At 37.9% G+C, this 13,902-nt stretch overlaps 1 protein-coding gene across 1 annotated transcript in view; it reads right to left on the reverse strand.

Moving 5' to 3' along the window:
• Window positions 1-295: 295 nt before the first annotated feature.
• Window positions 296-13,902, reverse strand: part of Cwh43 (cell wall biogenesis 43 C-terminal homolog) — a 56,910-nt gene continuing 43,303 nt past the window's right edge. Inside the window, exons 14-16 of the mRNA XM_047567451.1 lie at window positions 11,752-11,813; window positions 6,471-6,626; window positions 296-560 (exon numbers count right to left, since the gene is read on the reverse strand). Of these exons, the coding sequence (XP_047423407.1) occupies window positions 482-560; window positions 6,471-6,626; window positions 11,752-11,813 (297 nt within the window). The 3' untranslated portion in view covers window positions 296-481. The remainder of the gene's footprint in view (window positions 561-6,470; window positions 6,627-11,751; window positions 11,814-13,902) is intronic.

Genomic DNA, 13,902 nt, shown 5'->3' on the forward strand with positions numbered 1-13,902 from the left:
ACGGCAGGCTCCACCGTGGCAGGAGCAGCCACCCTGTGGCCAACGGGATTGCCAGGAAGCGTGTGATCAGCCTGCTCAGGGTCATTGCGGTCCTCTTCTTCCTGCCCATCTTCAGCACCACCGCCTGGCAGGCCTACGACACCATCGCTGCCAAGTGCCACCTCTCAGGGACCCCCATCTGCTTCACCCTCCTCCTGCAGGAACCCCTTCATTGACTGCCTTGTGAACACACGGCTCTGCCTCGGCTTCATGACCACCTTTCCTTTCCCCTTCCATTTTTAAAGATTTAAGAAAAGTAATTTAAAGAAATGCTTTTATTAAACAACGTATTTTAGAAATTGATGGAATTTCCCACTGCATAACACCATGATTTAAAAAATTTAGCTTCTCCGTGCGTCTTTCCCCACTTTCCCCAGTAAATTTGTTCTACCTTACATATTTTTCCCCTTAGATTTGCCCAATCAATGACTTCTTAAATAGTTCATAAAAAGTATTTTGGAGTATTCATATGAAAATGATGATTGTTTTCATCATAGTGTCCTTCTTTGTAGGATCCAAATCTAAAAAAGAAATAATTGACATGTAAAAACTTCAGAAAGGAATGGTCTTTTGTACAATTTCAACCATAATTTATTGTGGTTTTACTTATCTACCTAAGAAATAGAATCAGTGTGATCAATTTGTAAACTAGCAAATGAAGAAATGAAAGAGGATTCATGCATATGGAAAAGGCAGACTAAAAATTTTAGCTCCAAAGTTCTCTTTCCATGATCTGAATCATTCCAAAAGCACAACTAAAAATTATTGGCTGTTAGCATTGCTAAAAAAATCATTTTCTCTCTTGTCCTGAATGTGAATAATACCCATTTCACAGGCAAAGTGTCATGAAGCATGAAATGTTATTTGTGTTTCATTTGTGCTCATATTAAGTCTCTATGGGAACAACTTCTAAATTCTTTACATGACCTACAGGTCAAATCTTTATTTTGCTGACAAATCACAAATCTGTTTGGTCTGATGAAACACAGAAGGTATTGGAAAGGAAGCTAAGATCTGCACAAGTGAAGCCACTGTCTGCCTTTTCTTCATCTGCAACTACAATATCCAAATAACCTTTATAATGTAGGATATGGAAGTGCTATTCACTTTCCTATCTCAAGGTGATAATGATAACAAACAGTATGATTTTGTAGAGTCTCTGACTGCTATTCCACATCTAGAAATAGATTCTAAGGAAGTAATCAAGGATATGCCCATAACACAATGAGTCACTAGAAGACTTTTATAATAATTCAAAAGTAAATGTATAAAAACAATTATATTGATTAGCTAACATTCAGTAGTACATCCAATGGTGGAATTTTATGTAATCAGTAAAAATATTTTAAATAGAATACTTTATTATGGGAGTTCTTAATATAGTATTTAGATGGAAAAATCATATTTGCAAATAGAATGAACACACACATATATATATGTATCATACATTTACAAAGTTGTGATTATTATGTGATATAAAGATATAAGTAGGAGTGAGGTCAGCAAGATGACAGAAAGAACATTCATCCCCTCACTAAAACTTCAGCTTGAACAACTATCCATGCACAAAAATACCTTCACAAGAACTAAGAAATTTGGGTGAGCAATTATAGCATCTGTGTGTGGCAAAGAAATATGAAAAAACTCATTGAAAAGGGTAGGAACTGCATTATCCTTCCCCCAGCCTGGGCACTACAGTAGGGGACAGATACCCTCCACGTGGGGTCAGGGGAGTGGAGTAGTGAACATTCAACTTTGCCATGGACCCTAGCACTGAGCCCACCCCAGTGAACTTCAGCACAAGACTGACAACCACAGACCAAGCCTCCAGGACCACTCCAACGCCAGACCAGCCTCTAATCAGCCTGTGTTAAAGGATAGTAAACTTGAAGACTGGAGTCTTTTAATGCTGAGCATAAAAGTTAAAAGACAAAAATATTAAAAAGAACTATAACAACAATAATTTTTGTTAATGGATACAGGATATATAAAAGATGCGAACTGTGACATCAATAGTATAAAACATGGGGGTTAAGTTACAGTGTGAAGTTTTCGTATGCATACAAAATTATCATCAGCTTAAAATGAAGTTATGTTTTGTGTAAGCCTTACAAAGAAAAAAATCTGTAGCAGATAAATCATGAAGGAAGACAGCAAGAGAGAAAGAAGGAAACAAAGGAACTATAAAATAGTCAAAAAACAATTTGTAAGATGGCAGTACTAAGTTCTTACCTATCAAAATGATTGTAAGGTTAAATGGATCAAATTCTTCATTCAAAAAAAAAAGAGTAGTCAAATGTATTTTTTTTAAAAGCTCCATCTACATGCTGCCTGTAAGAGATTCACTTTAGCTCTAATGACATACATAGGCTGAAAGTGAAGGGATGCAAAAGAAATTCCATGCAAATGGTAACCAAAAGAGAGTAGGGGTGGCTATATTTATATCAGATAAAATACTCTATAAATAGAAAACGCCCAAGAGATAATGGAAGTCATTATATTATGATACAGGGGTCAATTCATCAATAGAATATAATCACTATATATATATATATATGCACCCAACATCCAAGAACCAAAATATGTAAAGCAAATATTAATAGAACAAAAGGGAGAAATAGACAGGACTATACTAGTGGTAAGCAACATCAATATTCTACTTTCAACAATGGACTAATCATCCAGACAGAAAATCAGTGAGCAAACAGTAAACTGAAACAATACTATAGATAAAGTAGACTAAGCAAATATATATATAGGATATTCTACCCCATAGCAGCAGAATACACATTTTTTTTCAGGTGCACATGGGACATTCTGCAAGATAAAATCTATTTCAGGCTACAAAACAAGTCTAAACAAATTCTGGAAGACTTATATCAAGTATCTTTTCCATATCTTCTAATATGAAACTAGAAGTCAATAGCAGAAAAAAAAAACTGGGCAAGTCACAAGTATGTGGGAATTAACACATTCATAAATAATCAATGGATTAAAGAAGAAATCAAAAGGAAAAATTTTTTAATCTTGTTATGAATAAAAATAGAATCCAACATACCAAAATACATGGGATACAGCAAAAACAGGTTTAAGAGAAAAGTTGCTAGCAATAAATGTCTGCATTAAAAAAGAGAAAGATCTCAAAAAACCTAACTTTACAATTTAAGGATCCATAAATAGAAGAACAAACTAAACTCAAAGTCAAAAGAAAAAAGGAAACAATAAAGATCACAGTAAAAATAATGAGAGGATAGGAAAAGTACAGAAAAGATCAATAAAACTAAGAATTACCTTTTTGAAAAGATAAAAAGTTTGACAAACGTTTAGCTAGATTTACTAAGAAAAAACTAGAAAACTCAGATAAAGGGAATTATAAATGAAAGAGAAGACACTACAACTGATACCCAGAAACACAAAGGATCATAAGAGACTATCATGAACAATTAAACACCAATAAATTGGATGACCTATAAGAAATGGATTGATTCACAGAAACATGAAGTCTACCGGAACTAAATCATGAACAAACACAAAATCTAACTACTCCACTAGTTCAGTAAAAGAGTAAGAAAACTGAATCATTAATTCAAAACTTTCCAACAACAACAAAAAATCCCAAGACCTGACAGCTTCGCTGGTGAATTCTGTGCAATGGTTAAAGAAAAATTAAAGCCAGTCCTGAGTTTTCAAAAAAACTAAAGAAGAGGGAAAACCTGCAAATTCATTTTACAAGGCCAGCATTACCCTGACATGAAAGCAAAGGACCTAAATAGGCATTTCTCAAAAGAACATAACCAAATGGCCAACAGATATATGGGAAAAAAATGCTTAACATCACTACTCAGGGAAGTGATATCACCTCACACCTGTTAGAATGGTGGTTATCAAAAAGACAAAATTATAACAAGGGTTGTTAAGGACATGGAGGAGAAAAAGAACCTTTCCCCCCATACTAGGGATTAAACCTGGGTCATGTGCATTCTAGGCAAATACTCTACCACTGGGCTACATCAGTTCTTTTTGAAATTTTACTTTGAGATAGGGTCTTGCTAGGTTGCCCACGCTGGCCTTGAACCTGCAATTCTCCTGCCTCTTTCTTCAGAGCAGCTGAGATTACAGGCATTCACCACTGCATCTGACTTAAAAAAAAATCTTATATGCTGTCATGGGAATGTAAATTGGTTCAGTCATTATGGAAAACAGTATGGAGGTTCCTTGAAAAGCTAAAACTACCATCTGATCTAGTAATGCTGCATCTTGGTATATGTCCACAGGAATTTTGATGTTGAAGAAATATTACACTCCCATGTTCATTGTAGGATTATTCAAAATATACAAGATATGGAGTCAGCAGATGAATGAATAAGAAAATGTACACACAGAGAGAAACACACATGATGGAATACTACTCAGCCTTTAAAAAGAAGAAAATCTTGTCATCTGCAGCAACATGAATGAACCTAATGGGCATTATGCTAAGTGAAATAATCCAGTCACAGAAAGACAAATACTGCATGATTTCACTTATACGTGCAATCTAAAAAAACTGAACTCATAAAAGCAGAGTATAAGGGTGGCTGCCAGGGCCTGGGTTGGGAGGAGATGTTGATTCAAAGGATCCAAAATTTCAATTACATACGATGAATAAGTCCTAGAGATCTCTTGATAGCATTGACTATAGCTAATAATATGTCACACATTTGAAACTACTAAGAGAGGAAATCTTAAAACTTTCTCCCCACAACTTTTAAATTAAGGCAAGCCTTCTACTTATGTCTTTATCATTTTCGTAATTAAACTGAAAAACAGATCCAGCTCTGGTCACAGTTGGTCTGGCTCAGTCTGCAGTTGTGTTTAGCCAAAAACATTGGACTTGGGATTTCTCCACACTCCCCATGTATAAAGAATAAGGACTCAGTTGGTAGAGTGCCTGCCTCACATGCACAAAGCCCTGGGTTCAATCCCCAGCACCACAAAAAAAAAAAAAAAAAAAAAAAAAAAAAAAAAAAAAAAAATGTATAAAGAATAAGGAAACAGGAAATTATTTTCCCTCTCACATTTTCTAGCTTTCATTTAAGAAGTCATCTCAATCAGCAAAAGGAGGGAAGCTTTCTATTTCACCTCTGCTGTTACTGCTACAGATACTGCTGTTGCTACTGCAGGTACTGGCTCATGTGGAGAGCGCCTGTGCACCATTCTAAGAATGCTACATGTCATTCAAACCTCACGTCACTTGAGGAGGGAGGCACTACTGTTTCCACCCCATTTTCAGCTGAGGGACTTGAGGCTTAGAGAGGTTAAGTAACTGGTTAACAGTTACCCAGCTGTTCCATGGCAGGTGTCAGGCATGAGTGGGCAACTGGATCAAAAAGCCCAAGCTCTTTACAATCACATCCCATGTACACAGGGCTAGATAAACAAACCAACGCCTGGTTAGAGCTCTCCTCATTCATTGCCCAAATTTTGGTACAGATTTTTTTCTTTCTTTCTTTTTGTAAGGAGGGGAGAGGAAGAAAAAGAAAATGGACACGTGCTTGGTTTTTTCCCCTTCCCAACAAAATGAGGTCTGAGAAACTTATATAGCTATTAGCAGGTAAAAGTAGAGATGTCAAATGATAATAATGTCTAGGACATGTTCTGTGTTTGGCTTTATGTGGAAGTTTCCTCTCACAATACAGCCATGGCAGAGAAAAGAGCACATTGTACTCTGCTGCAAATAGATTTCTCAGAAAACCTCTATTAAAAATGAAGTAAACCAAAACCCAACATAATTTACATGGTGGAATATGTGCAATACAAATTTCCACACTCCATAGTCTCATTCCTAACTGCACATTAGAATAACTGGAAAGAATTTCTTTAAATCCCAAAGCCCAGGTACTCCAGTAGGTCCTGATGAAATTGGTCTGGGGTGCGACCCAAGCAATGGTATTTTTAAAAAGCTCTCCAGGAGACTCTAATGTGTGCAAACTGAGAATCACAGCAACACAATCTGCTTACAGGCTTCCTACCTACTGAATAGCTCCATCATTTACCAGCCACATAACACTAGTGAAGTTACTAACACTGGTGAAGCCTGAGCTTCCTTATCAATAAAATGTACATAACACAAGTACTAAGTGAGGGTAAATTGAGATAACACACAAAGAACCTAGATCAGGATCCAGGATACAGAAAGAGTCAGACGTTCACAGTCATGGTTGATGTTAAATGGTGGCGGTTGTGGTGATAAAGATGATGGGATTCTTTTTTAAACCTAAGGTTGTGAACACAGTATGTTTCTCCATTCCAGAAAGCAAGAAACATAACTTCAACTCTGGAACAAACCTCTAGAACCTAATATAATTTCTATTTCATTTTGAAGGAACAGTTAAGTTTCCTAGTTGTGGTAGCTCATAACCATAACCTAGAATGTAAAGGAACTCACTCACCTGGGATTGAAATGAATGTTCTCGGGAACTTCTCTGTGGTCTACAACCACTTTCTGATTGTCTGTATAATTGCTGGGGTCATTGGGGATCCTAAATTTTGCCATCTGAATTTCGGAGTCACTCAGTTCAGCATGGGAAATTCTTGCATAACCCAACCTGTAGCAGAAATAGGAATGGTTTGTAAAGGCTTTATTATCTCATAAAGATTTGATGCATAGAGCATGTGCTTAGTATGCAGGAGACCCTAGAGTCAATTCTCAGCATGCCCTCAAAATATCTGATGAGATCTAGAAGATAGCATCTTTATTCCTTATTAAATTCATTTTCCATTCCTAACTTGACTATGTGGATCACATCTAGAATTAACTTCATTCATTACTCTAAATATTAACAAAAAGGTTGATTTTATGATATGGTAAATAAGGAATATGCACAGAGATTTAATTAACAAATAAGCTTAGCAACCTTACTTTATTTTTTTACACTAATGAATATTCTGTCTATACAAATTGCCCCCATATAATTATGTTTTGAGTTAACAACAGAATTTCTTCAGAATGACAGGAGTATATACCTAAATTCTTTTTTACCTTTAAAAATCCAAGTACCACATGCATATTTTCAGTCACTCTGATTTTATATGTTTGAAAAAATTCCACATCCTGTTTTGTCTTAGAGCTTTCGGTTCTCCAGGAAATTCAAAGCACTTTATAGACATTGTCCAAATAGTTCTTCTTGAAGCTCTCAGATGGAAAAATGGAGGAACCACAAGTAGCAAAGTATTCATTTTAATTAATTTATATTTTGCCTCTTCCAAAAAAAAAAAAAAAAGGACTGTGTCAATTTCAGTCATTCATTTATTCAATTTAGTAAACATACCAAGTCTCTATTGCATGCAGCACCACTGTAGGTACTGGGGAAAAAATAGTGAATAAAATGAAATCCTCATTCTCGTGGACCTGTTATTACAGTTGGAGAGACAAATTAAATAAGTACATAAGGATCAGGGGGGTGACAGATAAGCACCACAAGGGAAAGCAGACATTGCTGTTTTATAGAAGATGGTCAGGTATATCCCTCTGATGCATAACACTGAATCAAAAATTAAGTGAAGTAAGGGAGTAAGACATACAGATTTCAGAGGAAGGGTGTTTTAGGGAAAGGGAACAGTGAATGCAGAAGTTCTGAGGTAGAAATGTGCTTGGTACTTTGGAGAACCAACTCCACCTTGACAGGAGCAGAGTTATATAACAGATAACAGACGCAGATGAGCTCAGGGTGGGGGTTAAGGGCAGATGATGCAAATTCTCCCTTGCAGACCATTGTAAGGACTTCAGATTTTTAGAGTGGGATGGGAATCCATTAGAGGGCTCTGGGGCAAAGATCTGCTATGGCTTTTTGTAGAGAATAGGTATTAGAGTCAAGGCAGCAGGACCAGTTAAGAGGCCACTGCAATAATTTAGGTAAAAAATGATGAGGGCTTTGGCCAGAGAAGTAGTAAGAATAGCATTCAAAGCCTGTATCTACATACAAAAGAGAAACAGAAACTCAGAGCCAGGGCAGGCAGAGGCAGCAAGTCTGACCCCTGTGGGGAACAAGAGAAGAGTGGCTGCTGAGCATCAGATGTGGGTTTGAGCAGTCAGCCACGTTAATGCAACTGTTTAAGCTCAGGACTTGAAGCAACTTGTAATTCTAAGTCACTGACTCTGACAAATCCAGGTTCTTTACCTCCCAAATCTCTAAGATCAAAGTTCAAACCTATTTCATAGATATCGCCTTCATAAACACTCTGCAAGTCTTTGAAAATAAGGAACCCTACAATGTCTATCTCCCACTAAAACAGGGAATCTCCCATTGTTGCCCAGTAAGTACTTATTAAGCACCTACTAAGAGCAAAACTTTGAATTAGGTGATTGAGAGAGTTCTCCACAGACACATGCCAAGTATGTGGAGCATGTGGTAAGAAGGCAACCTTGGTGAGGAAGAGCCCTCGCCAGTCACCAACCCTACTGGTGGCCTGGTGCCTTGATCTTGATGTGCAGTCTCCAAAACTGTGAGAATAGAATTTGTTTCAGCCATCCAGTATATGGTATTTTTTTATGGAAGCCATAAAAAGATGGAGCAATCTTTAGTCCTATATATACATATGTGTGTATACATGTTTACACATACATACACACACACACACACACACACACACACACACACACAGCTATTATGAGAATGGTTTACTATAAATACCAGTTTCTTGGTGACCAATGACTTTTGCAACTTGGAATTGTACCCATTTCAGTCTAGATCAAAGATTATGTTCTAGACATTCTAATATCCCCCATTAAAACAACCACTTTCACACATATTTAATCAAAAATAGTGTTATCGATCTGAGATATGAAATACTTTACAAAATTAACCCCTTGGCCTGCTCTTCCCTCCTTTGGAAACACCAAATCAGTAGTCAAGCTATCTGTCCTGCAGTCATCTGAGTATGTGCTGACCCTTTTAGCGTTTCTGAATCAGTGGCATAATCAGAAGAATCTTATAGCATTTCAAGGGCCTCTTGGACCCACCTCAGTGAGGTGGAAGTTGTAAAGGACCCATAAAGTTCACCATTTTACTAATATCCAAAGCCCTTAATGAGGTTCTATAGCCCCTAACAAGATCTGCTCCTTTCCCTGCCTGTCCACTCTGTCCCCTTACCTCCTCTACCCCCTCCCCAGCACACGTACACACTGGGGCCCCATTAACTCCACTTTTCCTCAAGTACAGCCAGCGTTCCTGCCTTAGGACTTTCATACTGTCTGGTCCTTCTGCCTGAAGGGTCATTCCCCAGAGAGCCACATGATCCACTTTTTCAAATCTTGGCCCAAACATCATCTTCTCAGTAAGACCTACCCAACCCTACTGTGATCACTCCATGCCTCCATATTCTGGATGCTCAGAGTTTTCTGCCTACTCTCACTACCTTCTAAAATATGACATCATGCAGTTATTTATATGCTATTGTCCATCTATCTTCCTTTGGCAGGGATCCTTATCAGCTGACTGTCACCTCTAGTGCTGGACATCCATTATGCTCAGTCACTACTCGTTGAATGGCAGATAGATACAGAGCAGGATAAGCTAGCGGTTTGTTGTCACTGTGACTCATAACTGAATAAGCCCTATCCACACTGGCAGAGGAGCTGGCTCTGTGATTCCTTCATCCCTCGAAGGTAACCATTGTTCTTCATCAATGTGGACCACACATCACAGGAAACAAGGTTACTTGAGAGATGATTGATTCAATGTTGGTCCCTATCTTCACGTGGGCAGTGTTAAGATGCTTCTGAGGGATGAACTGCTCTTATGAGGACAAACTAAGGCCCAGAGAGGTCTGTCCTAATAGCCCACATCAAAGTTCCCACACTATTTCTGGGAGGGTAGTTGGAGGTCTCAGGTCAAATATCTTCAAACAGTTTTGAAACTAACAGGGGAGCCCCATGAGCTCAGGGAAGGTCTCCAGCTTGTTCTCTCCACTGAAGAAGCCTATAAGCGGAGGGACATGCAAATCAACTCACTGGCCACATGATCTGCTCCCACCTACCTCTCCCAGGGAACCCCCCATATTACCACACTCCAACCACCCTGACCGCCTGGCTCTTACCAAAAAGTACTCAGTATGCTCCCCTCAGACTTTTGCACTTTCTTGTTCTATCTGCCCAAGCGCTTTCCCCAGGATATGCCATAGGTGGACTCCTTGTGTTATTCAAGCCACAGTCCAAATGTCACCCCACTGTACCCTGCCCACCCTGTGGAACCCACCCTGACCCCACAGCACTTCCTATCTTTTTTTTCAATTTTTAATTTTTTGGTTGTAGATGGACACAATGTCTTTATTTTGTTTATTTATTTATTTTTAATGTGGCGCTGAGGATGGAGCCCAGTGCCTCACACATGCTAGGCAAACTCTGCCACTAAGCCACAACCGCAGCCCCCCATCCTTCCTACCTGACTTAATTCTTTCTGTTTTCATCCTACTTGTCTCCACTTGTCAAGGTCTGTCCTTCCTTGTTTGCTTCTTTCCTGTCTCTTTTCACGGAAATGTATGTTCTACGATAGTCAAACATTTTGTTTTGTCCCTTTTAGACCCTCACTGCCTAGGACAATACCTGGTATTTAACAAATACTTATAGAATAAATGAGTGGATGAATAATTAGGTCCTCTTTTTTAGTATTAAACCGCTCTTTGCTTTATTTTTAAAAATAATGTTTTCAAAGCTAAGTTAGACAGTTACTTATTTGAATTTTAAGATCTTGCATCTATATTATTTTGGATCACATATATCCTGATATATATTTTCCAAGAATATATAAATGTATATGTTATGTTATCTTTGGATATATATATCTTTGGATAACATTTTATATGGATGACTTTTTTAAAAAACTGTAATTTACCAGAGATATCTTACCACAGTATAATGGTGACTCCAAGTGAGGTCGCTTACCCAAGTTACATGTTAGAAGTGGGCAAAGCTGGAATCCAAGTCTGGAACTTTCTCATGCCCTGGTTGTTATGGTTTAGATGTGAGGTGTCCCCCAAAAGCTCATGTGTAAGACAATACAAATAAGCTTAGAGGTAAAATGATAGAGTTGTGAGGGTCTTAACACAGCCGTGTGCTAATCCACTGATAGGAATTAACTGGATGGTAACTGTAAAGCAGGTACGGTGTAGCTGGAGGAGGTGGGTTCCTGGGGCATGACTTTGGGGTTTATATTTTGTCCTTGGTAAGCAGAACCCTCTCTGCTTCCTGGATGCCATGTTCCCAGCTTCTGCCATGATGTTCTGCCTCACTTCACACCCCAAGAAATGGAGCTGACTGTCTATGGCCTGAGACCCCTGAAACTGTGAGCCCCAGAGTAAACTTTTCCTCCTTAAAATTGTTCTTGTCAGGTATTTTGGTCACAGCAATGAAAAAGCTGACTAAAACAATGGTCCACACTGTTCCTACCATGCCGTAAAGTAAAAAGTAGTACCACTCCTAACGTGTTGACAGTTACTTCCTTATCTCCCTTAATAGTTTACATAGTATTCTTGCTACATACCTAAGTTTAATTTGCTTAGCTATTTATTCCTTATTAAATCATTAGGCCATGCCTTGAAAAAATATTAAAGTAACTAAACAAATCAATGTCTAGAAAAACTAACAGAAGTTAATTGCAGCTATAACGTTTTTCCTTTTAGGAAAGACTCAAAAGATGAAAGTAATAATAGATTAAAACAAACACCTGTGCTCACCTGATCAGTCCCCGATACATAATATATTCACACCATCTGTCGTGATCTGTGCTGTCGATATCCTATTAAAAAGCAGAGAGAAGAATGTTTAAAGCATAGAAAGCAAAGCTGTGTTCCAAATCAGCCAAACGCATGTGAGTTGCAGTGATAAACATGCCTCCATGCATGCTATTTTCTCTTTCTGGCTCCTACTTAGATCCTTTAAGGTCCAAATTATTTGTTAATTCTGTAGGTGTTTTTTGAGCATCTACTACGTGCCCTCTATCTCTGTAGTAGATACTGGAAATAGAGAGATGAAGGTGGTCTCTAGAGGGACTTAGATAAGTCAGCGATTACAAGATGGTCCCTGACCTCCTGCGTGACTGAGGGTCACTGGCCGCTCTAGGTCTTACTTCACACACACCGACTACAGCACAGTGCCACAGTTACTCCTTCCTAGGTCTCCACCCTTCCCTTCCTGAGCACAGGGGCTCTGAGTCACTTTTGGCTGCCTGGTACTTAGCATGAGGCCCGGCGTGGAGCAGGTGCTCAATCTGTGTTTGTCAAATTGAATCAGGGAAGTGAACACATCTCAGGAGCAATCATGAGTCTGTTTGATGTTGAAAGATTGAAACCAGGGTCATTTTTCATCAAAGAAGGAGACCAGAAACATATTTCTTTCTGTAATGTGCTGGGAAAACTATAGAGCTTTTATGCTGAAAGGAGAAATCATTTTCTTCTTTTTAAATATTCTATAAATAAAGATATATCTGACTTTTTAACCACCACTGAATTTTACTATTAACATTTAATTAAAAACACATTTTAGAATCACTTTTAAAAACCACAATTTATTATCTACTTTTTAAATCTGGTGGTGGACACAGGGATGTCTGTTAATTATTATTATTTATATCACACATACATAGACACTCCTTTTGTATACATTAAAAAGGTATAATAAACCTTAAAAATTAAAAGTGTTTAACGATAAAAAGCAAATAAATAAAAGAAGTGCTGCTCTGTTTTGCCTTGGGAAGAGAGAAAAATTCAATCATTCCATGTATACTGGGAATAATAAGCTATGAATCTGTGTAACTGTTATTTTATTTTATTAGGCTTTTAAAAGATGCTGTCAACTTTTAAGACTGCAGAATTTAAATACTCTTTCTTAAGGAGAAAAATCTCTTCATCTAAGAATTTATGATTGAAATTCCTGTCCACACTAATAAACTTTCTAATAGAAAAAGCAGCATCAGAATCCACTGCCAATCTTGACACAGTTTTTGAGCAGAGCAGTGGAAACCATCAGAAGATCAAATAAAAATAAAATAAAGTTTCTCTTCCCTAACACCACGTATATTCCGTAAACACACACATACACACACAAAGTAAGAATGCCCTTCCTCATTTCAATGCGATTTTTTTCTTTGACTTGCCAAATACCACTTCGTCCAATATTCTTTTGTACCTTCTAGGCCAGGTACTAGTACTTCTATCTTATTTAATTTCACATATACAGCCAGACACACACAAAATATATATACATACATATGTGTGTATATAAATATTATACATATGTATATTTATATATATATATATAACCATACAGATATATGTATGTGTATGCGTATTTTTCCTTATATGACCCTACAATGCAAGGATATTGCTACCATCATTTTATAGATGAGGAAATTGAGGCCCAGAAAGGTTGAGTAACTTGCTCTCAGGTCACATGGTTGGTCAATGAAGTACCAGCAAGGCTAATAACGAAGAGAGACCATGTGGAAAGAGCACTTCAGAACCAAGGCCTCCACTGTGTGAGTGGGGCCACCTTGGCCCCTCTGGCCACAGTAGAACCACCAGCTGATTGTACAAGTGAGCCCAGGAAAGAACAGAAAACTACCAAGTCAATTTACACAATCATGAGAATATCAAATCTTAGTATTTTCAGTCATTACAATTTGGAGATGGTTCATTACACTGTGATAAATAATTGATGCAGCCTGTAATTCCACACTCTCCAGGTTTTCCTTGGACTCTTCTGAGCTCTCCTCAGTCTCTTTCTTGAGATAATATGCCTTCTCTCCCCTTCCCCACCACATTCCATGTGCCTTTATTGGTGAAGTTATGAGTGTGTCCCTCAAGGGTCCATGTCATGGAAGCTTGGTC

Source organism: Sciurus carolinensis, chromosome 10 (genome assembly GCF_902686445.1).
Source record: "Sciurus carolinensis chromosome 10, mSciCar1.2, whole genome shotgun sequence".
Classification (NCBI taxonomy): domain Eukaryota; kingdom Metazoa; phylum Chordata; class Mammalia; order Rodentia; family Sciuridae; genus Sciurus; species Sciurus carolinensis.